Source organism: Lissotriton vulgaris, chromosome 5 (genome assembly GCF_964263255.1).
Source record: "Lissotriton vulgaris chromosome 5, aLisVul1.2, whole genome shotgun sequence".
Taxonomy (NCBI): Eukaryota; Metazoa; Chordata; class Amphibia; order Caudata; family Salamandridae; genus Lissotriton; species Lissotriton vulgaris.
In genome coordinates this window covers 1,277,031,328-1,277,058,783 of record NC_141693.1, presented here as the reverse complement: position 1 = coordinate 1,277,058,783, position 27,456 = coordinate 1,277,031,328, and the positions used below count along the sequence as shown (strand labels likewise).

The following is a 27,456-nucleotide window of genomic DNA, read 5'->3' as shown; positions in this document are numbered from 1 at the left end:
GACCCTATCAGAGTGGTGAAAGATGCACTGACATACAGTAGAAAGGAATATAGTCCAGTGTTTAATTGGTAAAAAAAAAAAAAAAGTGCCAGGGTCACTTATCATAAACCCACTGCAACTTGTGCTACCCATTGCCCCTGCCAGCACTTCCAATGATAATACCAACACAACTACAAAGCATCACACTCCTAAAAGTGTGAGAATTCAGAATATTCCAGGGCCCCAAAGCTGCAAGAATGGCTACGGCGGCAGACAGTCATTAGATCTCGCCTACGCAGCACACATACATTGCATAGGAGAGACCTTAAGTAATCAGTTTGCTTTTCGCCCAAAAACTTGCACGCGTTGCATTGCTTTCAATGGCAACGCGTACACGTCTGGCGATTCCCTTGCGGGAGCGAGCTTTGGCAACATCAGTTTGTAATTAACTTCCAAACAGATGGTGCCCAAGGCTCGCTCCCGCAAGGGAATCGCTGTGTGTTCTCTCGGCCGCACTTCCCCCACCCCTCCCACTTGTTAACCCGTTTGTTCACTGTGTTTTAAAAGTTGACAGGCAAATCTCAGTTGTAATTTTAATATATTTTGAAAACTTCAGCAAGCGTATATCGAAGGTGACATTTTCTTTAATAATTTTAGACAAAATGACTGTGCAGGCAAAAAACAAATATTCCTTGTATTTATTTTAAGGGGGATAGGCAATTTGCAACATGGCAACCTTATTGCTTGCGTACTCTCTTCTGGTGTCGTGAGGCATTCTTCGGATTCTCAAATGGACTTCTGCTGTTTATTAAGCCAGCATGTGTCAGTAGCATTTCTTTTTATCAGAATGACAGTCGAAAGATGGCGGCATATACAGTAGCTTTGTCCTCCCCAAGAAGGGCACTATCAGCACTTCAAGCGGATTGACACGGCGCATGTTGGGAAGTAGGAGGGGGTACTTTCTATGGGCAGAGCATTGCTTGACGGACCTCCGGGCTCCGCCAGGGAAGCCTTCTGAGCACCCGGGCAGGACACATCAGCTGCCTCCATGGTAAGCGCCTGCTAAAGAGGGGAGCAGTGTGTGAGGATGGGGAGGCCTTTTCGTCAGCTCTCTTTTAGCGCAACAACAGGCGTACACTAACGGGGTAACACTGGGAGGCTGAGCCCTCATTCTGACCTTCTCAATATGGTTCAAGACTCAGTATTTTCGTAACATCATTTTCAGGCATTGTTTGGGTATGCCTGGATCTCGTTCTCTATAGAAGGCATTTGAGCCTCATTGCGTTAAATTCTGGAGGGACTATTTTGCTTTATTCGGAAAATCGTTCTCTTCCTTCGAAATCGCTTCCCCCATCCCTTATGATCCCTATTAGTGCAACCTCGCCTAAATCGAGAGCAGGCAGCTAGTGATTTTGATATACTATCTTAGCGTAATGAAAACCTGATTTGGAAAAGGGCGGGTCGGATACAACAACTCACCTTTACGTACCCACTTTGGTGGAGTTTTGACCATTTCCATGTCAAGGGCTGGGGATTTTTTGGGAAGGCCCTTATGACTTTTTATTCTTATAAGAGCACAGCGAACCATACAAACAACTTATTTCCTCTTAATAGCCACCCAAGGCTCTATACCATTCCAAATAAAAGTTGTAGGATATTACTATTCAAAGGGAAATCAATTACAATCTGGTGCTCTGGATTCTATGCTTGTAGTTCAGTCTATGCCTGTATTAAAATGTGAAATATCATAGCACCTAAGTAATCAAAATTCAACAATCAGGCTGTGGGTGTTTTTCCATCGTCCGATTCTAGTAGCTTCATGGAGATCCGATATTTTTTCCGTATTTCTGTGCAGTATGTATCCTTCTCATCCATTTTGCTTAATTGTAGACTGGCTCGCAAGCCTATAGGTCTAATAGTGAGGCCCATGTTCTCTCATCTGACACTAATCAGCGATCTAACATTGGATAGAATGTGTCATATGAAGTAAGGCAAGGTAATCGGAAAGCTGAGTCGGCCCTTCTCTAATTTGTAACCTGGGAGTTACAAACGTCTCTGTAGCCTGTCCTAAACAACTGAGCTGTTTTAGTATCAAGGTTTTCATACAGTAGGGAAATCGAATTACAAGCTCTTATTGCAGTGGTTGTGGATTAAAACGGTACGGTTCATTTGTGACTAGGTGTAACAAGCATTGGCATAGCCAATAGGTCTTGCCTTTGGGAACTTATAACTGTTTAGCCATACAACAGTTGATGTTGTTGCACCAAGGATATTGTGCTGTATAACTAAATACTTATAAGGTCCCAAAGGGGAGACCTATTGGCTATGCCAGTGCTTGCTTTTAATGTATATTGAATTAATATAGAACTGTAGTTGTGCTCATCTGTCAATTACACAGACAGCGTCACCATGTGGCAGACTCATAAGCGCCGATGTTGACAATTAAGTTCTGGTGCGCCAGCACCAGAAACCACCGGCTTAAGCACTGAGTTATCCCTCCACGAAAATATGTTGAAATATTCCAAACGGGTCAGAAAAGAAGGCTGCTTAAAAAAAAAAAATAGTGCAACTAATTATAGCAATTAACAAGGTTTCACGGAAAAACCATTGAACACTGCAAATCTGCAGCTAGCCAAGTCTGCTGTTGAATGCCTGACCATCAGTTATTTTTAGGTTGGGATGCTTCACAAAGATCCGGGATGTATCATCTGCATTTCCAGGAACATATGGTTTACTAAAGAAATGAAAGAGGTCCCAATTTTGACTTTCATGGTGAAGACACTTCCATCCGGCACGGAATGTCAGAAGTGGTCAGTGGACTCGAAAATGTAAGCACTGTCCTGCCAAAATGGCATTACTCATGAAGTGTTCACACAGATTACTGATTAAATTAAAATAAATCAGCTCACACAACGATGTTTGATTAAAAGTTAAATGAGTCAAAAATTAATAGATAAAGATGTCATGCGGGTATACTTATTTTAGGGAAATGGGCATTCAATAACATTCCACATGAAACAAACACTGGTAATCGAAACCAACTCTCACTGGAGAAAGAAAAGACGACTTGATAGTAGGATTTCATTAATGTCAACAAAGGTTTACAAACCCAATTCTCTTTTGTATATGTCTATTTGACAATACAGTATTCTGTAGTGATTTTAAACAAAAAATATCTTAGGGTTTTTGCTTAGTCTCCGCTCTGTATTTTGTAGCGAGTGAACTGTTTGGGTAACCACATTCACTTTTATGAAATTCAAGAATCTCCCATGAAACAAATCTGATTTTCTTTGCGTGAACCGCTTGTCTAATACTAGAGGCATCTGGAGTGAGCAGGAAGCTTTCATCAGTGGATAGTAGCCTCTCATCCCCACACACTCACCCTGATCTATAGCACTTTCATTTGCCACATATCGAAATCATGCAACTCTCTTAAAGAAAACATTAACCTCATAATTCACTGGATAAATAAATACAAAATATTATAAATGGATGAAGCAGGTCGTAAAGCTGTTGTAACCACCCTTAATTTCGCCTTCATTCACACACTGAAACCAGTGCTGTACTTACATGTCCAGTCGGAGACAATCGCTGCTGGGGATGCATAGGGCCCTGCGATGGCAGAAATCTCAACGCTGTACTTGCTCCCCGATGTCAACCCAGAGAAGGTGTAGTTATGTGTGCCCCTTCCAACAGAGGCCTTCTTCTTGATGTGGTTGGCCGGACTATCATATAGGATTACCAGGTAGCTGTCTCTCTCCCCCTCAACATCTTCCCAGAATACATGCAGGTTGTTCGTGCTGCCCAAGTTATTCACCTGGACACCAGATGGTGCTAAGGGGTCTGTGTGAATCAAGGAAAGAGTGTTAAATCCTGAAAAATCATGTGTGGTAAAACATTTCCAAGTACAGAGGAGTGAGACTGCATCTTCCTCTTTGACAAACGTTTTTTTCAAGTATACAAGAATTCACGTAAGATACCATTAGGATATCAATTTAATCAAGTCTTGAAAGAAAATACCACTAAACTGTAAACATTATCCAAAACAGGTTTCAAATGAGAAATTATGATTTTGCAACACATAGGTAAAACTGCTGGAAGGCTGCAGTTAGAATTGTGAATATATATTACACCACTTCCTAAAAAGGTTGTAACTATTTTGTGGAACTTTATCACTTCCCTGATGAAGATCCTATGCAAAATGTTACATCAAGCTTAACATCCGCCACCTTCTTCCTTCTCATCTATTGACTACTCGGCAAATACACCCATTATTTTGCAGATGCTCTTCTGGGTTCAATATCAGCCATTATGCTAGACTATCAAAATCTTTGTATCCTATGAAAGCTCAACAACTGCTATTGCAAATTAGCACAATGCCAACAGTCATACCTACTTGCTAATCAAGGACTGTCATTGTATTTATATAGCGCTTTCTACCCCCGACAAGACATTGAACTGCTTATTAACGAGTAGAATATTGCTCTGGAACAAAAAGGTGGATTAGTTGTGGAATAGTAGGGAGAAATATAAATTGTTAGTGGGCATGATGGTAGTGGTAGACATGCAAGTCTGTTTGTTAGTTGGACCAATAGGACAAAGGATGGCCAGAGAAGGGAAGAGTTTGAAATGATTATTTGGGAGTTCATAGTGGTAAAAGAGGTTTTAAATGAGTCAGAGAGCCTGTTAGTTGAAAGAGGAGCAGAAAGGATGGATAAATGAGGGAAGGTTCCGAAAGAGTTGTTTGGGAGTTCATATAGTAAAGAAGTTTGGGATGAGTTAGAGATTGGCGGTAAGGGATATTCTGCACAAGGAATAGTAGTCATCATAGAGTGGGGATTGCATGAGGTTTGGGGGATTATTTTTTTTCTCTGCAGTGGGAGGAAAATATATTAATATGAAGATACATGACCCACATAAAGAGGCATACCTACATAGAGATTTTAACATGATGCACATGCGGAAAAAGAGTTAGGGGATATTAAATTGTTCTAGATTAAAGTCCCATGTGTACATGCATGGATAAATATTTAGAAACTCTGGCTCTCTGTTTGTGCTGTAAATTGTTCCACAATAGTTTAATAGTTAAGCGCTTATAGATAGAATTGCTATAATCACATTTACACATTGTGACACATGTGCTATTATAGGAAAGTAAACCCATAGGCAAATACAAATTTTATGTGTTATTGATGTATTGACCTACTTATATATGAATATAATGATATAGAATTCTAAAGCTATACATATGTGTGTGTATACATATATCATTTACTTATTTTAATATATTTAATTTCCTTCCTCAAGTAAGTATACATAAATATATATATATATATATATATATATATATATATATATACATACACATATATATATATATATATATATTCACTGAAAAAACCATAGGTTATAGACCATATATAGTTAGGAATTAGCATTTACAAAACCTTGAAAATTCACTGAAAAAACCATATGTTATAGACCATATATAGTTAGTGATTAGCATTTACAAAACCTTAATTTACTCGCACAAAACCATTGAAATTCGCATATATAGTTAGTTGCACTAACTATATATTGCGCAACTGCAATCCACTGCTGATGATGTCACATATTACATCATTCATGACATGGTCAGTGACATCACTGATGACATCACTGATGACAAGTCAAATGACATCACTGATGACATCATTCATGTGATAATACGATGAACCTCTTCAGACTCTAATATAACCTTAGATTCACTCAGTGTAAACAGACACTCACAGACTGTCACTCATCCATGGAGTTACTCATACACCTAGTCAGTCATGCAAAGAATCAATCACACCTCCATTTCCTCAACTATACAGTTATACACACCTTACTTATTCAAACATATTGTAACACATATTTACTCTCTTATACAATCACTGATACAAGTTTACAATGATCCATACAGCCACTCACACATTCATTGGCTCTTATGCACAGTTATTTATATATGTCAATCTCACATGTACTGTGTTTTACATATGTACTTACTTTCACATGTAGCACTGAGATATGCATTCACTCACCAATACACTTATGCACACAATCAACCACCCATACAGCTGTTCCACATATACTTTTGAACCCATACATCTAGTGAATCAACTGCTCACACATCTATGCACAGTCACACACCTCCCAGCCACCCACACACACACACTCACTCTCCCATACAAATACTTGGGCAACCAATCAATAACCCATATAGTTACTCATATAGCTACTGATCAACACATGCAGCAGTTTACAGAACAACAGACATAATGATGCACAAATTAAGACAGTTTAGTCACTAACCCATGCACTCAGTGAGACACATTTAATCACTCTCTCATACAGTCAGTCATGCACCTACTAAATCCTTCATCCAGACACTTATACATCCACTCATTCTTCAATTTGTTAGACTTATTTTTACTTTACAGAAACATACAGTCACTGGATGTTGTTATCAGTGATGTCATTTGAGTTGTCATCAGTGATGTCATCAGTGATGTCACTGACCATGGCATGAATGATGTAATATGTGACATCATCAGCAGTGGATTGCGGTTGCGCAATATATAGTTAGTGCAACTAACTATATATGCGAATTTCAATGGTTTTGTGCGAGTAAATTAAGGTTTTGTAAATGCTAATCACTAACTATATATGGTCTACAACCTATGGTTTTTTCAGTGAATTTTCAAGGTTTTGTAAATGCTAATTCATAACTATATATGGTCTATAACCTATGTTTTTTTCAGTGAATTTCAATGGTTTTTTAATAGCAAATATGAAAAGCTTTAAAATGTCAAGTACGTGGTAGGTAAAAACATTTTCGTGTTTATGCACGCTGATGTGCTTTGAACGCTACCCCCCCCCCTCTTTTCTTTTAGGAGTATTCTCTCTTTGCAGATAGTGAAGGGTAGGTAACGCATGCCTTTGCCCCCGTTGTAATCCGTCGTGCCTGCTTCTCTCTCCATTTCATTAATTGTTATCCAAGCATTTACTGTTTTAGAATTGGTTCTCTTTGGTTCATTCTCTATTTACAAACAAGCACAGAGTCGCAATACTCTGTTTAGTCTTTGCAGATAGTGAAAAATCGTTTAAAAAAACAAAAGGAATCAAGCAAAATCAGTAGGCCACTAATGGGATCTCTTTTTGACCTCGCTAAAATAGAAACATTAGGAACAACCCCTCATGAGAAATACGAAACTAGTGACATGAACTGAGCTCGACACCATGATGGCTGCAAGACAGCTCGGCTCCGCCACCCATCCCGCCCAAAATAACGACAAACCCTATGCAAATATTATAAATATATACAACACACCAGCAAAGTAACAGGGTAAAACGTTTTAATAAATAACTATTTACATGGCAGCCTGCTGCAACATCCATCACTATTCCTGTCGAGGTACCATAGCTGGCGGCCTAGGGGTGGAGAACCGTTGTGCAAATTGCCCGGGGACGACACGATGCCGCCACCCCCACCACCACCTTTTTGTTGCCTGATCCGGCTAGCTCAATCGATCGAGCATGAGACTCATGCACTCTAATCTCCTTGGCCTCAGTCAAGCATCAATAGTAACATTTTCATACGTGAGTGTAGGTTCATGGTTTTCCATCCACAGACTAAAAGCCTGGAGTGGGAGTGAAAGAACCATAACTAGGTCACCAGGAAGGCAGACGCTGTGGGAAGGACTCTGGATATGGTATGTTCCTTCGATGTCACTGCCTTGCACAAATGGCATAAATCCTGGATGTTGGGTGCCATAGTTGAGTGTTCCGAGCAGCGCTTGTAACACTGTCTGCAGTTTATTTGCACCTGCTGCAGCTTCACTATTCTCAAAGTAAGTGGGGGCTGTTTGTGGACATGACTGCATTGGAAATCAATGTGATGCGGTGCCTCCCTGAACCGCTTGACGGAGGCCCCCGAGGGGCGGTGTAATGGCGCCGACCCCCTCCCCAAGTCTTGTTGCCCTGGTGTGGCCTGAGATCGCCCCCGACATAGGCGGCCGGCTCCCGGGGTCAAGCGGAACTTTTTGCCTTTTGGTGACTCTTCCATTCTGAACATTGTCCCACAATCCGTTTGACCTGAAGACACGTCCTGCGGTGCCCTAGTCCGACCATCACATATTCCTGCGCCAGGAGACGGGAGACGGCGTGGGATGCACTAGAAGGGAGAGGCGGCGCGAACGAGCCTCCCCCACCTCCCCAGGTGGAGGTTTCTCAGGTACACCCCAGCGCTTCACGCAACCAGCTGAGTTGCGCCCGCTCTTGCGGCTACAGCGTCTCGCCCACCATCCATTTAACGGAACCTTTTTGGACTGCCGAAAGGGGTTCTGGTCCGACCGCTGGTTGGTGGAGACATTTTGACTATATTCTGGACCTGCGTTGTCGTGTAATGCGTCATATGACGCGCCGCGTTAGCGCACCCGGAAGTGCTCCGGTGCGCAAGGCGCAGCTTCCCGGAAACGATCCAGAGCGCGGCGCGCAGCGCGTAACTTAAGCATAACAGGTCATGTGACTTGTTAATAAAACTTTTCATTGGTTCATTTTACTTTTGTTATTCTAATGATGAAAGGCTTGGTCATATGACCTAAAAATAACGCTTTTAATTGCTGTCGAACATTTTTTTTTCCCAAATGATGAAAGCCCCACCTTTTTTTTTTTCTCGCTCTGACTTGTAAAGCAAAGGACCCAGATGCATTTACAGTTTATCACTAACAATGTTCCAGGCTAATGTATTTTCCCGGGAAATTTACAACTGTTCTGCAAGTAAAATATTCCTATTTCGAGAAAAAGGGCGTTTCTTCGTCCCATGAGGGAGCCGTTGAGCAAAAGAGGCTCGGCCTGCTGTCTTAGTCGCTGATAGGCATGAATATCGGATTCTTATCGATCACTTTATGTTGCAGGAGTGGAAAACACAACAGCCCTTGACCATTTATCTTTACTGCGTTCCTGCGTATTATACCTTTTAACCGTCATGTAATCGGGCTGCTTTATTTCACTTGCCTTTTACTGATTCGAAAACAGTGGCTATTATTCAAAACTTTACCAAAAAAGGTACTACTACCATGTTTTGTTTTAAAAACCTTTATTGTGAAAATGTCAGTATACAAATACGGGCCTATAACCACGTGGGCCGGCCACGGAGCAAACTGGAATCGTATATGATGAGGGGACATTTACACTGTAGAAGAACGTAACGGGCAGGCCATTAAGTTGCAAGAAGTAAGGTGTCAAACAGTTGCGGAATCGATGGACGTACATTTTATAATTAAAGTACGACAGGGCCAGTTACAATAAAATTATCTAGATATACATTTGCGGGCAAGTACCATGGGTGACGTTAATTAGAACTTTCAATAGTACAGTAATCAATAACACATCAGAACTTAATATCAATAGGGATGTCCAAATGTTCAATCAGTACTCGTCCCTGCCCGCCATGTGCTTCAAAACTGCATATGTATCTCGTGATATCAAGGTTGGGCAACCAGTACACAACAAGGAGTTACGAGTCCCATTTATACCGGCGCCATTTTGGGCGAGGCCGGGCAGGTCCAGGATATAGTCAAAATGTCTCCACCAACCAGCCGTCGGACCAGAACCCCTTTTGGCAGTCCAAAAAGGTTCCGTTAAATGACAACAGAAGAGATAGGCAACAAGAACAATCAGTCAAAAGAGGGGACGCTTTCGTGAATGGGGCCCATGCCCTAGCAGGCAAGCGTCCGAGTTCCAAGGTGTCCCAGGGCCATTTTAGTGGACCAGGCCCAAATCCAAAGAGTCGGCCGCCATTTTGAAAGTCTTGTTGCAGCCGCCCTTCGCTGCACCGCAAAAGTAAACGCAACTCAGCTGGATGGGGGGTGAGGCACTGTGCCGCAAGAGCGGGCGCAATGCAGCTGGAAGGCGAGTGAAACGCTAAGGGGCGCCCCACTGCAGATGAGGTACCTCCACCTGGGGAGGCGGGAGAGGGCCGTTTGCGCCGCCTCCCCCCCCCCCCTGGGCACCCCACCCCGTCTTTCGGCACAGCATTGTAGGATGGCCACACCAGTGAGGCAACTTGCTGGACACCACCTCGGTGCCATCCGGATCTCTGCGCGTTCAAATCGCTGTACCGCAAGAGTGGGAGGAAAACAGCTGGATGGCGGGTGAGTCACTGTACCTCAAGTGCGGCCGCAACTCTGCTGAACGGCGAGTGAAACGGCAAAGGGCGCCGCACTGCACATGAGGTGCCTCCACCTGGGGAGGCGGGAGAGGGCCGTTTGCGCCGCCTCCCCCCCCCCCCCCCCCCCGGGCACCCCACGCCGTATTTCGGCGCAGCATGTAGGATAGCCACACCAGTGCGGCAACTTGCTGGACACCACCTCGGTGCCATCCGGATCTCGGCGCGTTCGAGTCACTGTACCGCAAGAGTGGCCGAAACTCAGCTGGACACGCCGTCTTTCGGCGCAGCATTGTAGGATGGCCACACCAGTGCGGCAACTTGCTGGACACCACCTCGGTGCCATCCGGATCTCGACGCGTTGTGCTGCCTTCGGCCTATTCGCACATCGGTCCGCTACTGACGCCGCCTCATAGGCCAACGGATTTTCTAGGCTTTTTATAGCCCAAAGCCGCATAACAGGTCATGTGACTTGTATGTAAAACTTTTCATTGGTTCATTTTACCTTTGGGCGCTTTCTGGGCTTACCTGCTTTCCGTGAGGAGCCGGACTCGTGCTGTGTGCTTCCCTGCCTCCTGCCATCTCCTGCCATCTCCTGCAACTGTTCGCGACACCCGCTTCGCGGGTGCCGCTCAACGCCTCTTTTGCCTCGTCCTCCCTGGTGTGAGCGGATCCACAGTCCGTGGTGAGTAACGCGCTCCCAGGTTGAGGATTGAATCTACAGATTGTGCGTGGAGCCTACCGGGGGACTGCGAGGTCCAGCAGCCTCAGCTGCACACAGCTGCTGCCTCTTCCCCCGGCGGCCACGCCCCCAGCCTTCGCATTTAACATCGCCTGGGTTCCTGGTTAACTGGCGCTTTCTGGGCTTACCTGCTTTCCGTGAGGAGCCGGACTCGTGCTGTGTGCTTCCCTGCCTCCTGCCATCTCCTGCCATCTCCTGCAACTGTTCGCGACACCCGCTTTGCGGGTGCCGCTCAACGCCTCTTTTGCCTCGTCCTCCCTGGTGTGAGCGGATCCACAGTCCGTGGTGAGTAACGCGCTCCCAGGTTGAGGATTGAATCTACAGATTGTGCGTGGAGCCTACCGGGGGACTGCGAGGTCCAGCAGCCTCAGCTGCACACAGCTGCTGCCTCTTCCCCCGGCGGCCACGCCCCCAGCCTCCCCCTTCATTGCTGGCCTCAGATCTACCGCGACGCGGGACGCGCGCGGGGCGACGACCGGGGCGAAGACCGGGCAAAGAGCGGGCCGTTTAAGGCCGTTCAAGGACGGCAGAGGACGGCCCTGGCCCAGAACTCTTGTGTCTTCGCCCTTGACAACCATAACGTCTAAAATGTCGACCATACGCAACAGAACTCGAAGTTGCGCGAAAAAAGCTACGGCGGTAGCTCAGGTGACTGGTCCTATTGATCTTTTCATTTCACGCGTGCACGAGACTATTGACCAAAGTATTGTATTATTGGAAAAAAGTGTCTCTATGGACCTTGCTAACGCTAGGCGCTCATCCTTGGGCCCTTTGGCAAAGGTTAAATCCCCTGCCATGCAGACTTTGAATAATTGCTCCTTACCCATAACCATGCCTACTAACTGTGTTCCGACTGTACCGAATACTGTTGATTTATCGGTTGCCCCATCAGACTCGGATCCGTCTTTTGAAGACCTGGAGGTTACACCAGATCTAGAAACCTGCCAGTCGTCTGACAAAGAGGAGCCGAGTCTGAGTGGGTCTAATGATGTGGAAACAGCCCCTGTACCCATTGTTCCCCGGAGAAGGGCTCCTAACCCTCCTAAGGTTACATCGAAGGGCAAAAGTAAAGCAAAAGCACCAGTTAGGAATCACAATTTGATCTCCCCTACCCCACAAATGACATCAGGTATCCCGTGCTGGGTGCAAAATATGGTTATAGATTTAAAACTAGACCTTGAAGCCACTTTAGCAGCACAAATCAAACCTTTAATTTCTAAAGTGGACAGGCTTACTTCCTTAATACACTCCAAATGGCCATAAAAAAAGCAGGGACAAGGGCATGTTCAGTTGCAAGGGACTACAGAATTAGCCCCTGAATGCTTAATGAGCATCCAGTCCCCTAAAGACGTATTAAATAAGGTTCAAGGTATTGCAGCCCCTGGGAACCCAGTATCCCTTGTGTCGCAAACAGTGAACAACTCCGTTCAACCAATAACTGTACCGATTTCAAAGGAGAATGTCCCTGTTCAGGCAAATCAACACCCTGTTGTTGCTAATATTGCCACCACATCTATTCAAGCTAAAGAAGTAGCAGGGAAACCCAATCCAACCACCGCACCTCTTCTTACAAATCAACCTGAAGGGCCTAAGCCAAAGCAGGCACGTTTCAGGTCCATTAATTTACCACCAGAGGTTTCTCCTTTTGTTGTTGTGTTGACAGCAGTTCCCCCATTGAAAGAGGGAGTAAAAGAAACGTTTACCGAGCTTAGAAACAAATGTGCTCAATGGCTCCATCTACATAAACCCCTACCTAATAACATGAACGGTGAAATTCTTACCGTACGGAGAGGGGATTGGGTGGGCAGAAGTAAGAAATCAATAGTAGGGGACGTAATAACTGTTAATTTTAGGGATGTAGGGGCAGCAAGTTATGTATGTAATGCACCCAATAGTGGTCCTGCGACTCAAATTAAACCACTTCCTTTGTCGTATTTTTTATCAAAGCCTGCACGACCTAACCCTCCCTGTTCCACTTTTCAAAGTAACAGTGGACCGGGGTTTTTTCCACAGCAAGCCGTTAAACCTTGGCTGCAACCACCTTATCCGCCCCCTTTTTTCCCACATTACGTTAATTTACAGCAGCAGCTATCAAATGCCTCACCTTTTCCTATGCATCAAGTTAAAGCCCACTGGCAACACCCTTTTCATTTCCCGCCACCTTTACCCCAGCCTGCTTACCAATGGCAGCAATCTTTTCAGCCACCACAATTAGACAAACATCCGTGGCAACAAACGTGGCAGGACCCGCCCCACTCCCAAGACCCCATGCCCTCACAATTCGCCCACCCAAATAGATATGCCGTGCTAGATGAGGTAGACTGACTTAGCCCTCTAGAAGCACTGGATCTAAACATTCCTAAGCCCTTTCTTGATATGGAGTGTTCTTCTTCCTCTGCCACGCCCCTTGCTGTACCTCACGAATCTACTACATTGTCACTACCAATACCTCCCCAGTACATAGGTAATCAGGGTAGCTCTGATATATGTATAACTACTGCTAGCCCGAGCCTAAGTCCAGTTACCATCTTTCGGGAAGAGGGTCCTGCCTTCTTACCACCAGCAAATCAGCTGGAGTTATCTGTTGTTGGTAATCCTGGTAAACCAGCAGGAATTTCTCTTATTTCTTGGAACATCGCTGGTCTTACCGGCAAATTAGGTACACCCTTTTGGACCAGTTTTTTGGGTGAGGGTTTTGATCTAATCCTACTTCAGGAAACTTGGTGTCCAGACCCTATTAACATCGAAGGGTATGCATCCTTCTGTCTTAGAGCAACTAAATCTAGCTCGGGTAGGGCTAAGGGGGGCCTTTTATTGTTAGTGTCAACCAAGCTGTGTGACTGTACGGTCAAATACAGCACAACCGTGGGGACATACAGCCAAGTTATTAGGGTGGAGTGTAGGAAGAATATTGATTTAGTCATTGTTAATTTCTATAATAATATTTTTGATGCTACTAGGGGGGATATTTTACTGCCTCTAGAAAGGGAAATCAATAAGGCTCTTGATATCTCGAAAAGAAAGGCTGAGGTGGTTTGGGCTGGTGATTTTAACTTGCAGCCCTGCCATCTGTCTAATGGGAACATCTGTGGCTTCGATGCAGCATTAAATAGCCATTGGGGAGACCAGGGGGGGAGGGAGGATTCTCCCCACTTTCAACACTGCAGTTATGGTTCCACTTTAAATAATATGCTAGTCACGCTAGACATGACCCTGTTAAATTGCAATGTTAATAATCGGGCAATTATATGCCCTACATTTACAGGCAGAGGTGCAGGTTCATTTATAGATCATATTTTGCTGTCTAGCAGTGGAGCCTACACGGATTTGTATGTGAGTGAAGAAAGTCTCAGTGACCACAATAGCCTACGTGTTACCCTCTTGGGGCATGGTACCTCATCAGTTCCAGGTGGTAAATGTACAACTGATATAGTGCCTATTAGACCAAAGGGCCTGAGGGTTAAATGGACTGGTTTAAATTCCAAAGCCAAGCAGAAGGAGGTCGTTACTCTTTGCAAGAACCAAATTAGTTATTGTTTGGATGATGACAGTGATTCTGGCTGCTTAATAGATTATTTTGTATCTATGAATAGCATTATTGATGGTATTTTTACTAAGACCCCGTCAGCCAATGGTGGTCCAAAACAGGGGTGGTTTGATAAGACATGCATAGTCGCCCTCCGCAACCTAAAGAATGCGCTAGGCACTAAACCACGTGTTAAGACGGATATACAATACCTCAGGGCCTGTTATAAAACAGCTATTAATAAAAGGAAAAGGGTACTACAGTCTGAGGCGTGGGATAAGCTGAGGGAGGCTGCTGAGACCAAAAATAGTAAACTCTATTGGGAAACAATTAATAGCCCGTTTCTCAATAAAGAAAATGTCCCAGAACTGACCTCATACGTGGCATGTAGCGATTGGGTTAATCATTTTTCTAAAATATTTAATCCAGAAAGGTCAACCTCTGAGTTATCACCACCAGTTATAAACCCATGGTTGCCCCTTTCGATGGCTATAACACTAGATGAATGTCAGGAAGCTATCTCTTTAAGTAAAGGAGGCAAGGCCCCTGGCCCCGATGGGGTTCCGCTGGATTTATACAAAGACGAAACAGCGTTATGGGCTCCCATTTTGACGAGGGTTTTCAATTGTGCGGCTGAAAGTGAATTTCCTTCTACTTGGGGTCAATCGATCATCATTCCTTTACATAAGAAAGGTGACAAGTCAGAGGCCTCTAATTATCGTCCAATTTCATTACTGGACGCCTCTGTAAAGGTGATGAGTAGGATTTTGCTGAAGAGGCTAGAAGACTGGGCAACTGATTTTAATATCTTAACTAGAGTCCAATATGGCTTTCGCAAAGGCCTGGGTACACTGGACCAATGCGTAAATCTGGACCTTTTAATCAGTAAATATACTGTGGCTAAAAGTGGCAACCTCTTTTTATGTTTTGCTGATCTGAGCAGCGCTTTTGATTTGGTTAACCATAACATTCTCTGGGAGGTTCTGCTTGACGCAGGGGCACCAAGGGAAATAGTGTATTTTTTAGCTAGACTGTACGAAAAACTCTCATGTAAAGTCCGCTATGGCACCCTTGGTGAATGTACCCCGTTCTTTAGAGTGTCTCGGGGCATACGTCAGGGTTGTGTTTTAGCCCCGCTTTTATTTTCCCTTTTTATTAATGGTGTTGACCGATCCCTGACCGACATCCCAGCAGATGCCCCTTTGATTGATGGTAAACCTGTTCCGTTGTTACTTTATGCGGATGACGCTGTTCTTTTATCCCGAACACAGTTGGGCCTACAGCGCCTAATTGATAATTTCATGCAGTTCATTCAAGCTAGGCGGCTTCGTGTGAATAAAACTAAGACATATGTAATGTCATGTGGTCAGGCAGCCAAGCAGGTAAAGCACACTTTCTTCCTTGACAAGGAAAAGCTAACTTCTGTTAAGTCCTTTTGTTATCTGGGAATAACATATAATAATAGTGGGTCTTGGAATGCGGAATTTGATGCCGTAAAAATAAAAATGCTACGGTCCACTAGTAGCATATTTCGTTTTGCCTCTAAACTCGGCTCACGAAGTATCCTAGATATGATGAACATTTACAATGTATGTTGTGTTTCCTCTGCTCTGTATGGGGCAGGGGTGTGGGGTCACTGTGAGGGTATTTCCTTGCAGAAGGAGGAAAACAAGTTCTTAAGGAGGTTGTTATGTGTTCCCCCTTCTGCCTCCATCCAGTTGATCCACGAAGAAGTTGGGATCGAGTATATTTCTGACTTAGCAGCAGTTCGGCCACTCTTATTGTGGCGTTCCATTTGGGCTAAGCCAGAGACTCGATTCACCAAGGATATTATCCTTGACTGTATAGGCTTGGATCACTCCTCACGTGTATCATGGTTAAGATACATTCATCGTTGGTATCTACTTCTTTTTAACATTGATGTGTTCCGTGAGCCTGAAAAGGTTGTCTCCATTTCAAAAAAAGAAATTAAGATAACGTTTCTTAATTTTCGTAAGGTCGAACGAGACAAAGCCGTTGGCAATCTTGTTACTATGAAATTTTATAAAGACTTAAATCTAGCTCCCGGACTACAATCCTATCTTGTATTTGTGACTCGCCCTTCTCACCAGTATGTCCTAACACGGGTCAGATTGGGCATTGTACACCACTTGGTTGCTTTTCCAAACACAAAAACTAGTTCAAACATACCCTGTCCATGCGATAGCACCTCCAGGCAGAGTAGTTGCCATTTCTTGCTTTTTTGTAAATTTTATCAGTTTTTTAGGTTAAAATACCTTAAACCTATCTTTATCAAATATAACATTTGTACCACACAAACAGCATTGATATTTTTATCTTCATTAGAGAACGAGGAGACTTGTTTCTTTTTGGCTACTTTTATTTTAAAATGTACAGCTGCCAGGAAAAGTATTGTATTATAATGTTGTCTACTTACCTGTCTGTACTTATGCTATACAGCTGCCAGGATCTGTTTATGATGATATTACTGTTTAACACTCCTGTCTGTATATATATGCTTTCATTCTTAAATTTTATATCAATTTCTGTAATTAAGGTATTACTAAACATGAAGAGGTCCACAGTATTGAATGATTACTTAATAATTTTAATGTACAGTTCCCCATGAAAAGTCTAGTGAGTAACTCCTACTGATCCCCAGTTAATCAATGTAAGAATGTTTGTATTTTATAATAATATGTTGGCCTATAGAGGCATGATCACTTCCTACTTGATGCACTTTAGCCTTCTTTTCTTTTTAGGAATGATTATATGGCGATTTTTAATATTTCAATTATGTATTTCTGCTTGTATGATTTGTATGTACAAATCGAATAAAAGCTTTGAACTGAACTTTGAACCTTTGGTTTCCTAATGATGAAATGCTTGATCATATGACCTAAAAATAACACTTTTCATTGGATTGAAACTTTTTTTTTCCCAAACGATGAAAGCCCCACCTTTTTTTTTCTCACTCGGCAATCCAAAAAGGTTCCGTTAGATGACAACAGAGGGGACAGGCAACAAGAACCATCACTCAAAAAAGGGGAGGGCAAGTTCTTCCCTACCGGGTCACGTTGAGGCTCCACCGGAACTCATCGAATTGATAGTCTACAGTGTTTCTGGATGTTTCAGACTGAAGCTGGCGTCAGCATGAGAGCACCACCATCCAGTAGCTCCGTCGTGGCCATTCCGCAAGCAATCATGGCAGCCGCTCCCCACCGGAAGCCTGCGGGAGTCGAGGGCCCCCAAGACTTTTGTAGAATCTTCAAGGCTGAGGGGACGCTTTCGAGAATGGGGCCCAAGCCCTAGCAGACAAGCGTCCGAGTTCCAAGGTGTCCCAGGGCCATTTTAGTGGACCAGGCCCAAATCCGAAGAGCCGGCCGCCATTTTGAGAGTCCTGTGGCAGCCACCTATCGCTGCACCGCAAGAGTGGGCGCAATTTAACTACATGGTGAACGAGACGCTGTAGCCGCAAGAGCGGGCGGTAAACAGCTCAATGGCGGATGAGGCACAGTGCAGCAAAAGCGGGCGAAAAACTGCTGATTGGTGACAAACGGTAAAAGGGTGCCCCACTACAGCAGACGAGCCTCCACCTGGGGAGGCCCGTTCACGCCGCCTCCCCCCCCCTCCGGGGCGCCCCACGCCGTTTTTTGGTGCAGCATTGTAGGATGCCAAAACCAGTGCGGCTAGTAAAAGACAACACCTGGGTGCCGTCCAGATCAGAGCGCGTTCTGCTTCCTTGGGACTATTCGCACAACAGACCGCTACGGACGAGGCACAGTGCAGCAAAAGCGGGCGGAAAACCGCTGAATGGCAAGTGAAACGCTAAAGAGGCGCCCCACTACAGTAGACGAGCCTCCACCTGGGGAGGCCCGTTCACGCCGCCTTAAACCCCCAAACCCCCCCCCCCCCCCGGGGCGCCCCACGCCGTTTTTCGGAGCAGCATTGTAGGATACCAAAACCAGTGCGGCACCTGGGTGCCGTCCAGAACTCAGCGCGTTGTGCTGCCTTCGGACTATTCGCACAACAGACCGCTACTGACCATTGTTGCTTCTGTTTAAAAAAAATTTTTTAACGTGTTTACTGTTTTTGTTGCGTTGTATATATTTATAAGTTATTAAAGTGTTATAATCCTACTACTTTGTTGGAGTTCTATATATTTTTAATGTGACACATAATTGTGAAGACTTTGATGTACAAAAAGGCATCCCTGGAATCTTCCGCTTCAGGCTCGGTCCCACACACCCTCACAGTGAGAATCCCCTCCCCAATCACAATACAGGATCGTTATCAGATAGTAGGAACGCGTGTGCTGTGACGGATCTCATCGGGTGGGGGCCTTGATCTACTGTAACTCCTTTGAAGAGGGGTGATTCTTTACAGTTGGGGCCATAAACTACATCCGCAGTGCTAGGTGATAGCCTGGGACCGGCCTGGACAATCAGACACAGAAGAAGAGGAGTGTCAGAGGGTGCGGTAGTGAATAGGGTGAAAGGGAGGTGTCGGGCGGGCACAGGGTGTGATTCTCAGGGAAGAGCAGCGCAGATGGGGGGAGGTTTATGGCCCATGCATATGACAGAGAGCGGGGGTGACCAGTGCATGGGGGAGATGCTTGGGAGGGTGGGGAGCCATGCTGAGGATCGGCGGCGTGCAGAGAGTGGGTCTGCTCAAGGCATCTAAAATGGCTGCAGTGCACGACAAAAGTGTGCCATTGGATAAAAAGCAAGATGGCGCAGACAATGTTTATCAATACAGATTAATTTATAACAATTATTTTTAACAATATATTTACTCGCAGTGTCAAAATGGCGGTCAACACTTCCTGATTTCCTTCGAATCGAACGTTAACAGACGTCACGCAGCAAAAAAAAAAAAAAAACGCTCACGCGCAGCCGCTGGAAGACAAGTATCAACATATATGAGCATCCTCAGCCACCCTCAGAAAACATAGGGGGTCAGGATACGTCTCCCGTACCCCCTTATACCCATTTCTCACATTGTTTTTCCTCCATCTTGTAATTTAATTAAAACGAAACACAAAATGGAGAATTCCCGTTTCGCGTCCCAATTTGCTACCCAGTTCGCGAACCGGAAAGCGCTTCTACCGCAAAAAAATCAATTTTTTTTTATTTGCCCCACGGGACCCTTTAATAACCCCAACATCATTCCTAGGGGGTCAAGAAGGGTCTACCTTGCCCCCTTTCCTTAAATTCCCCCTTCGTTTTTCTCCTCTTCTTGTCTCTCGATCCTACCGAGAGACAAGATGGCGGCCGCTCCGGACTGTTTAGAATGTTGACAGACACCGGAGAGCCAATCAGCTTCGCTTCGCAAAGCTCCGATACGCGAAAAGTTCGCGAACCGGAGCGCTACCCGGGACGCTGTCACAGATATATCTGTTTTTTAAAACGTTAATTTCTCAAAATCCACTGGAGCAAATATATTGAGACCCAGCAAAGGCACATCGGGCTAACAGTCCCTACAATTTTGCCAAGTTTCGTGCAAATCCATTCAGCCGTTCGAGCTAAAAGTGAGGCCAAACGCCCTATGGAAAAATGAATGGGAAAAATGCGTTTTGGGACCCCCTTTTTCTCGGCCCCCCCTTGACGAAACCCCCCCAAATGTTCAGGGGCTGCTCAGAAACAAAATGTGCCATTTTCCTGAAAATTTCAGCCGATTCCGTCCACAAACGCCAAAGTTATTAGACATAGAATTTTCAAAAGTCCCATAGAGAAAAAATCCTAACTATATATACCTACTGGCGACCGCCAGTAGGTAATATATATATATACATATATATATATATATATATATATATATTTATATATGTAGGGGAGCGGATGTAGCCTGACGGCCAGAGCGGTCGACCTCGAAACTGGGCAACCGGGTTCAAGTCTCAACAACGATGCTCAACATCCTGTGATTCTGGGCAAATCACTTTATCTCCCCGTGCCTAACAAAGATGAATGTGTCCTTCTGTAATGAAACTGGTGCTCATGTAAAGCGCTCTGATACCGGATGTCTCCGGTCTAGTTCGCACTATATGAAACTCACCAAAAACAAATATAGAAAGAGAAACACACCCATTTTTTTTTTGGGTGTTATCATTAATTATTATTTGTTATTATTATTCAATTATTTTGATTTATGTATTAATGATGTTTTAAAGTAATAGCTATATTGAGTAGTTACCATTTACACATCCTTCCTGTATAATCATATTTATATGTTGCAATACGAGTGATCATAATAAATAGAGATACATAAGCATGTAGTCAAATACTTAGATGTCATAAAGTTATGACCTATATACATTTTAGGCATAAATTATAAGTGTATTTATTTTAACCATAACTGATATATAAATGTGCACATTTATTATGCATAAACATAAGGATATATATTTTTATTCATAAGCAATATGTGCATTTGTACGAAGAGATGCACATATCTGAATTCATGCATCAAATCAAAGTATACATGTTTACAAACATATGTATATACACCATCCGTGTCTTTTGCATACTATTGCTGTACATGATAATGTATATTACCAGGCATTGTACTGCATCTTATTAGAGCCTGCTAACAAACATCTAAGACTGTGTTTAGCAAGATGCTAAAACAAGCTCATATTAAAGCACCAATACTGCTCTTTTTACACCACTGGGACCATCACAACTTACACTGTTCATCATCCAAGCAGGCTCTCCGGGCTTTTGAAGCAAACTGCATAATTAAGAAATGACCAGGTTCCGTTACATATGGAAATTGATTCCATCAAGCTTTTTCCTATCAATAGTTCATTTGGTCCATCCATTTGGTAAGCCAAACCCTTTAGGCTGCTGCAGCCACAAAATGATTGATTCTCCATCACTGAAAACAAGTCCACTGCTTGGAGCAAACTCACATCTTTAACTTCAGTCAAAATAGCCCCAATAGGTTCATTGTCACCAAACCCGATGTATTAGACTGGCCTTTGTGGTGGGTGATGCTGCCCAATGAGTCATGTTGTTTCAGTATAATGGAATGCCATTGGTGAGTCAGTTAGGGATAAAGGGCAGTTATTAAGGGGTGTTGTTGGGACAGAAAAGTTCTCTGCTTGGTAGAGTTGTGTAAGCCTGCCCTGAGTGATCAACAGTAGTGGTGTCTTGATCCCTAATGCTGATTATTTAGTCATAGGCGAACATGGATCATGCGTGTGCACCATGACATAGGCCTGTCAAACAGCTTGCAGTTTTGTTGGACTGGGAGGCGTGCCGAAAGCGTAACCTCATAGTGGTGGAACGCTACCGCCTTCACAAGGACTTAAGCAGTACGAGCGCGGTGGTGGCAGCATACTGTGTAGTAGTCAGTAGTAGTAAAAAAAGGACCTTTTTCAGTTTGATACTGAAGTGAGGCCTACAGATTCAATCACCTTTTCAATAGTTCCCCTGCTGTGTGCTTAACTCACCCTTGGCCTACATCAGGAAAGTTGTGGAGTTCTTTGCAATGCTTAAATAGTGACACTGCATTAGTTATATGTGTGTCTGGGAAGGATACCGTTCAAGGATGGAGCAGAACTGTGCAGTGCCAGTGTGGTTAATATATGTACTGGGTGTACGTATGTCTAACAGGAAAACATGACATGAAAGATGTGGTTTGGTGCAATGCATATATGGATGAAAATGTGCTGGGTGTATGAATGCCAGTATGAAGTAAAATACATGAAGGGTAAACGGTTCTGCAGCGAGTACGTAGTGTGCGTGTGTGCTGGCAGTGTGCGTGTTTGTAAAGAGCTCACCATGTTTAAAGACAGAGAAATGTCTGTACTAAACAGTGTGGGCAGATTGAATGTGTGCACTGAATGCATGTGTACATGTAAGAGTACAATGCAGAGAGATAACAGTTCTGGACCCAAAGTGTGTAGTGAAAGCACACCGATGCAGTGTGCCTTCAATGGTACATTGTATGGAGGATCCGGTTATTCCATTTTGGGAAGCCCAGGCCATCCTGGTAAAGACATGAAGAGGAAAGGAATCCTAACACACAGATTTGTGTATTACAGCATTCCTGTGAGCTAGGTGGGACTCGCACAGGAGGGAAAAGGCAGAGACTCCCTTTAGATTTCAAAAGACTGCTCTTTGATTCAGTGATAGATCACAAAGAAGGGGCATGGACACATCTCAGGCAGGGATATGGGGCTAATAAGAAAATCATAAGGAGTAGGTCTGATATTAACCTTTTGATGCACATATCGCTGTGCTGACATCCAGGTATGAAACTTATTCACTCCCATGGATTGTGTTGTTGACAATCCGCTTTGTCGTAGTTCCTACTAAGGCAGACCTCTTTCATGAAAGAAGATGAAAAAGAGAAGTGCCCATTTCAAAAGAAGCAGAACCCCAACATAAAACTTCAACAACCCAGACCCTAAATCACATATGATGTCTGGAAAAATACAATAAGAAAGGGAGGTTAAGTCGCAAAAAATGTGTAACCTGCCAAGCAGCCAGACCGCCTGTGTGTGAATGGGAAGCTGTAGAGGAATTCGGTGTGTGACCAGGACTGGGGTACAAAGCCTGCTGATCTCTCTTCTGGGTGAGGGCCCATCACTTAGGGAAATCAAAGCCACCTGCCCTGGAGCATCAGCACCTGCCTGCTTGCCAAGACCAGTGTGCTCTGTGAGGAAGAGGAGAGCTTTGAAGGGAACAAGGTCCAGTGGGGAGCCACACCATGAGGACCCAGGTGCGAGGTGGGAGGATTGGGCTGTGCACCGATTAGGCTGTCACCCATGTGCAAGATTGTTTTCGGCGACCCCTGTATACCAGGAACTGCGCACCATAGACTGAGCCATGTGTTGAGTGGTGTGAGCACTGTGCAGGTCTTACTATATCCATAACACCACGCAACGGTGATCCAGTATGCCAGAGGGGGCCACCACTAAAGTTCAGACAGGCAAACGGGGAAATGGGAGTAAGACCACGCAATCCTCCTTACTCACTAGACAGACTCACAAAGAGTGCAAGAGCTGCAGAAGGAGTTTAACCAAAACTATCTTTTCCTCAGACAATACCCTACTTGAACTTGGAAATCCCTAGCAAGAGACCAATGTTTTTGGAAGAGGAAGCCTCACCCACACCATGTGTTATGCTTCATCATAGGCAACGTCTCCCCACCCTGGTAGGATAGTATCACCAGGGCGGATTCAACCTTGAGAAAAAGAGGAAGGGAGTGCTTAGATAAGGTTCTACTGGACAGGGAGGGATACAGACAACTAAAAGTACCTAGCGGTAACCCAGGTCATAACCTTTATTGATGGGAACCTCTGGTAAATATAAAACCAATCATAGGATTGAATATAGGATTAATGGCTTAATCCATTCACAATACGCCAACATGTTTCTGCAATTGTTATTGTCTATTCAGGTCTTGGGCATTTATCAAGGCCAAGGGTCCTTAACGGACTGACCTATTTGTGGGTAAAGTTTGCAGTATAAAACCTATAGGAACAAGGTGAGTCCTACCTTGACTATGATTAGTTGATCCTAAAAGAACATGGGAGAAATAACAGAAATATTTATATAAAAAGATTGGCACTGCTAATAATTCTCACATGCAGAGAACTAACATCTCATAGTGGAAAACTAGTGACACTGCATTGCACACCACACGAAAGCACACGTGTTAAGTGAAATATACACATGCAAGTGGAGATCAGTTACCTACCCTAATGTAGGAGATACCATTTTCCCGGTCTGGGAGGAAATGATGTCCTCTTTAGTCACACACTAATAAAAAGGAAGGTTCTTTCGATTATGACGCAGGTTAAAACTTTTTGGAAGAGACCCTTAAGTCACTCCTTGCCCATTTTATCTAAATGTGGGTATGAATAGTTTCAAGGAATGCCCACTGTTACAAGACTTACGGGTCTAGAACTGGGCACTTTATAACATTACTCTGATCCACATCTCAAACAAAAAAGGCGCTTAATCCAATACTAAGAGAGACCATATGGTTCAAATAATCAGACCATGTCTGTTCTAAAGGTGTAGCATAAACAACGATACTGTGTAAATCCAGTGGTTGTAAACATCCTTACTGGGTAATCTATTGTGCATACTAGATGATCGAAAATGCTCACTGCTTCTAACAGGGATGATAAGCATTGGTGGCAATGATTCCCATTGCCACCAATGCTTATCATCAGAGAAGACAAGATCTCTCTCGGTCAACAAGAACAAGTATGGTACCCCCTTCATGACACCTGGTGGCAGACCACAGTTTCTGCACACCCATCCATTCATCAAGAGGCCCATTGTGCCTGAGATCTATTGTATTGTAATTGCATTGTAATTGCATTTATATAGCGCTTACTACCCCAGACGAGGCGTCAAAGCGCTTTTTCGGCGGGTAGCACGCTACTCTGGGACCCATAGAGGATTAGTGTTGAATTAGTATAGTGAAGCATGCAAGTACATTTTAAGTGGTGAATAGGTTAGTCAGTTATTTTGATTTGGAATGATAGCAGAAGGATAGAGAAGGAAAAAAGTTTGTATTTATATTGCGCTTGTTACCCCTGATGGCCGTGTTTAAACATACTATTCAGGAAGCCCAATAAAGAATTAGTGGTGAATTAATATGGTAAAATATGAAAGTAATTTCAGTGGTGGATATTAGCCAGTTATTTGGAGTGAGAAGGATAGCGGAGGGATAAAAGGGGAAGAAAGATTTGCATTCATATAGCACTTGTTACCCCTGATGGATGTTGAAGCGCTTTTCTGGCGAGTAGCACGCCACTCCGGAACTCATAAAGGATTAGTGTTGACAATTAGTATAGTAAAACATGAAGTAATTTAAGTAGTGGATATGTTATTCAATTATTTGGGTAGAGAAGTGTAGGTGGCGGGATAGTGAAGGGAAAGAGTTTGTATTTATATAGCGCTTGCTACCCCTGATGGGGTTTTGAAGCGCAAGTAGCACACTACTCTGGATTCACTGGCTTGTGAACACAAAAAGGTGCCTGGGGTGCACTGTTTTAACATACAGGTCGTAGCACAGAGCAAAGGAGACATTTGGAGGGAAAACTGAAAGTCATCAGCAATGAGAGGGAAAAACTACAGAGTTTAGACTGCAAATCCCACAATTCAACATGTTAAATGGAAGCAATCATGGGCAAGAAAAAACACAAGTTTAAAACACAAAACAGGTGAGAAAATATCCAATCACAGGATTTTCATGGGAAACAGAACATGGAGGAAGACAGTGAGAGGTCCACCAAACGTAGGAAAATCAGTGAATACACTTCATCACAGAAATCACAATGTAATTGTGTTAATACATCTTTTTTAATCCTGTGGGACAAAAATAGGAAAGGCAAAGAAAACATGCAGGTCAGGAAGGTGTCCCACCAACTGTATGTAATCCCAAATAAATAGGTCCTGTGATTGACTTTTTTTTAACACAGTAAAAAGCAGTACCCACAAAAATCCAAACTCTCTTAGCACATTTTTGGGATATATTTCAAACCTTAATGCTGTTACACATGCGCACCTTTAAAATAAGGTTCAGTTTTTTACTGTTCATTCAGTACTCGGAAGATATTCTCTCCCAAGAGAAAGTTCAGCTCACAAGTGTTAGAAGAGAACTCTTAGGGTCGGCCGAGCAAGGGGGAGAGGCCTCCAGGCGAGGGCCCTCTCCTAGGATCGTACAGCCGAGCAAACACCCCCCTACAGATGGACGCCACACAAAGATAGGTTCTTAACACTTTTATCAGTACTTTTAGGCCTGTTATCGTAATGATACAGAGAAACAGGATTCAGGAATCCACTCAACTTAGTCTTTGTGGGAAGGGGGTAGCGGGACCGTCTTGGTACCGGTCTGGTACAGGGATATCTTGCGCACAGCTCTCAATCCTCGAGCTGGAGGGTTCTTCGGTAGGGGCAGCGGCAGCGCCAGCAGGACCCCAAGGATGGTTTCACTAAGATGGGCCGCGGCAGCGCCAGCAGGACCCCAAGGATGGTTTCACGAAGATGGGCCGCGGCAGCGCCAGCAGGACTCCAAGGATGGTTCACGAAGATGGGCTGCGGCAGCGCCAGCAGGACTCCAAGGATGGTTCACGAAGGTGGGCCGCGGCAGCGCCAGCAGGACTCCAAGGATGGTTCACGAAGGTGGGCTGTGGCAGCGCCAGCAGGACTCCAAGGATGGTTCACGAAGATGGGCCGCGGCAGCGCCAGCAGGACTCCAAGGATGGTTCACGAAGATGAGTTTGTCTCGGTGTCTCTCGACTCCAGGATACAACTGCCGACCTGCTCTGGAGCTGCCCCAGTTATAGGTCTGGGGCCCTTTGATGTCCGGACCCTCGCACTTGGAGGTCGGAGGGTCCGGGATGTGCGAGTCCAGACACCCAGCAGGGGGGTGGAGCCAGCGCCCAGGGAGGCTGGGGGTGATCGAAACCAGGCGGATGGGGGGACCATCAAATCTCCTTCCCCCATTGATTCGTCAAGTGGTCTCTTTACCCCCTGGTTGGATCGTGTTGCCTCGATGTCGGGGCTTTGCTGGGTCTGTGGCTGGGGTCGGGCCGAGGCCCCGAGGCCTGGTCGTGGAGGGTCCAAGATGGCGGCTGGGCTGGAGACGGTGGTCCGGGAAAGGGTCCGGGCCAGCCGAGGGGGTTGAGGAGAGGAGGTCGAGTTCCACCGGGGAAGAGCAGGGGGCTGCCCGGAGGGGCGGCACTCGTGGAGGGTGGATGGTGCTGCTCTTGGCCGGGGAACAGGGGTCGAGGTAGTCCGGGACCCACCATGCGGGAGGAGGGGGGTCACGCCATGAGGCCAGGTCCAACAACAAGTTTGAGGGCTTAGAAACTTCCCATTTATAAAGATCTATATGCGGAGCTGGTGCTCCCAGCTGTTGTAAATCTGGTCATTGGTCCTTCCCAGAAAAAAGAGGGTACCATCCCCATATAAGGAGGGGGGAAAAGTTATAGTAATGTTATTAGGAGTTATGAAGGCCCCAGGAAATGCTATCATTCAGGCCGTAAACATC

The 27,456-nt window shown here is 44.6% G+C and overlaps 1 protein-coding gene across 1 annotated transcript in view; it reads right to left on the bottom strand.

Moving 5' to 3' along the window:
* LOC147712454 (receptor-type tyrosine-protein phosphatase V-like) overlaps positions 1–27,456 on the bottom strand; it is a 558,680-nt gene that overhangs the window by 228,277 nt on the left and 302,947 nt on the right. The window contains exon 22 of the mRNA XM_086923127.1: positions 3,550–3,822. Coding sequence (XP_086779253.1) covers positions 3,550–3,822 — 273 coding nt within the window. The remainder of the gene's footprint in view (positions 1–3,549; positions 3,823–27,456) is intronic.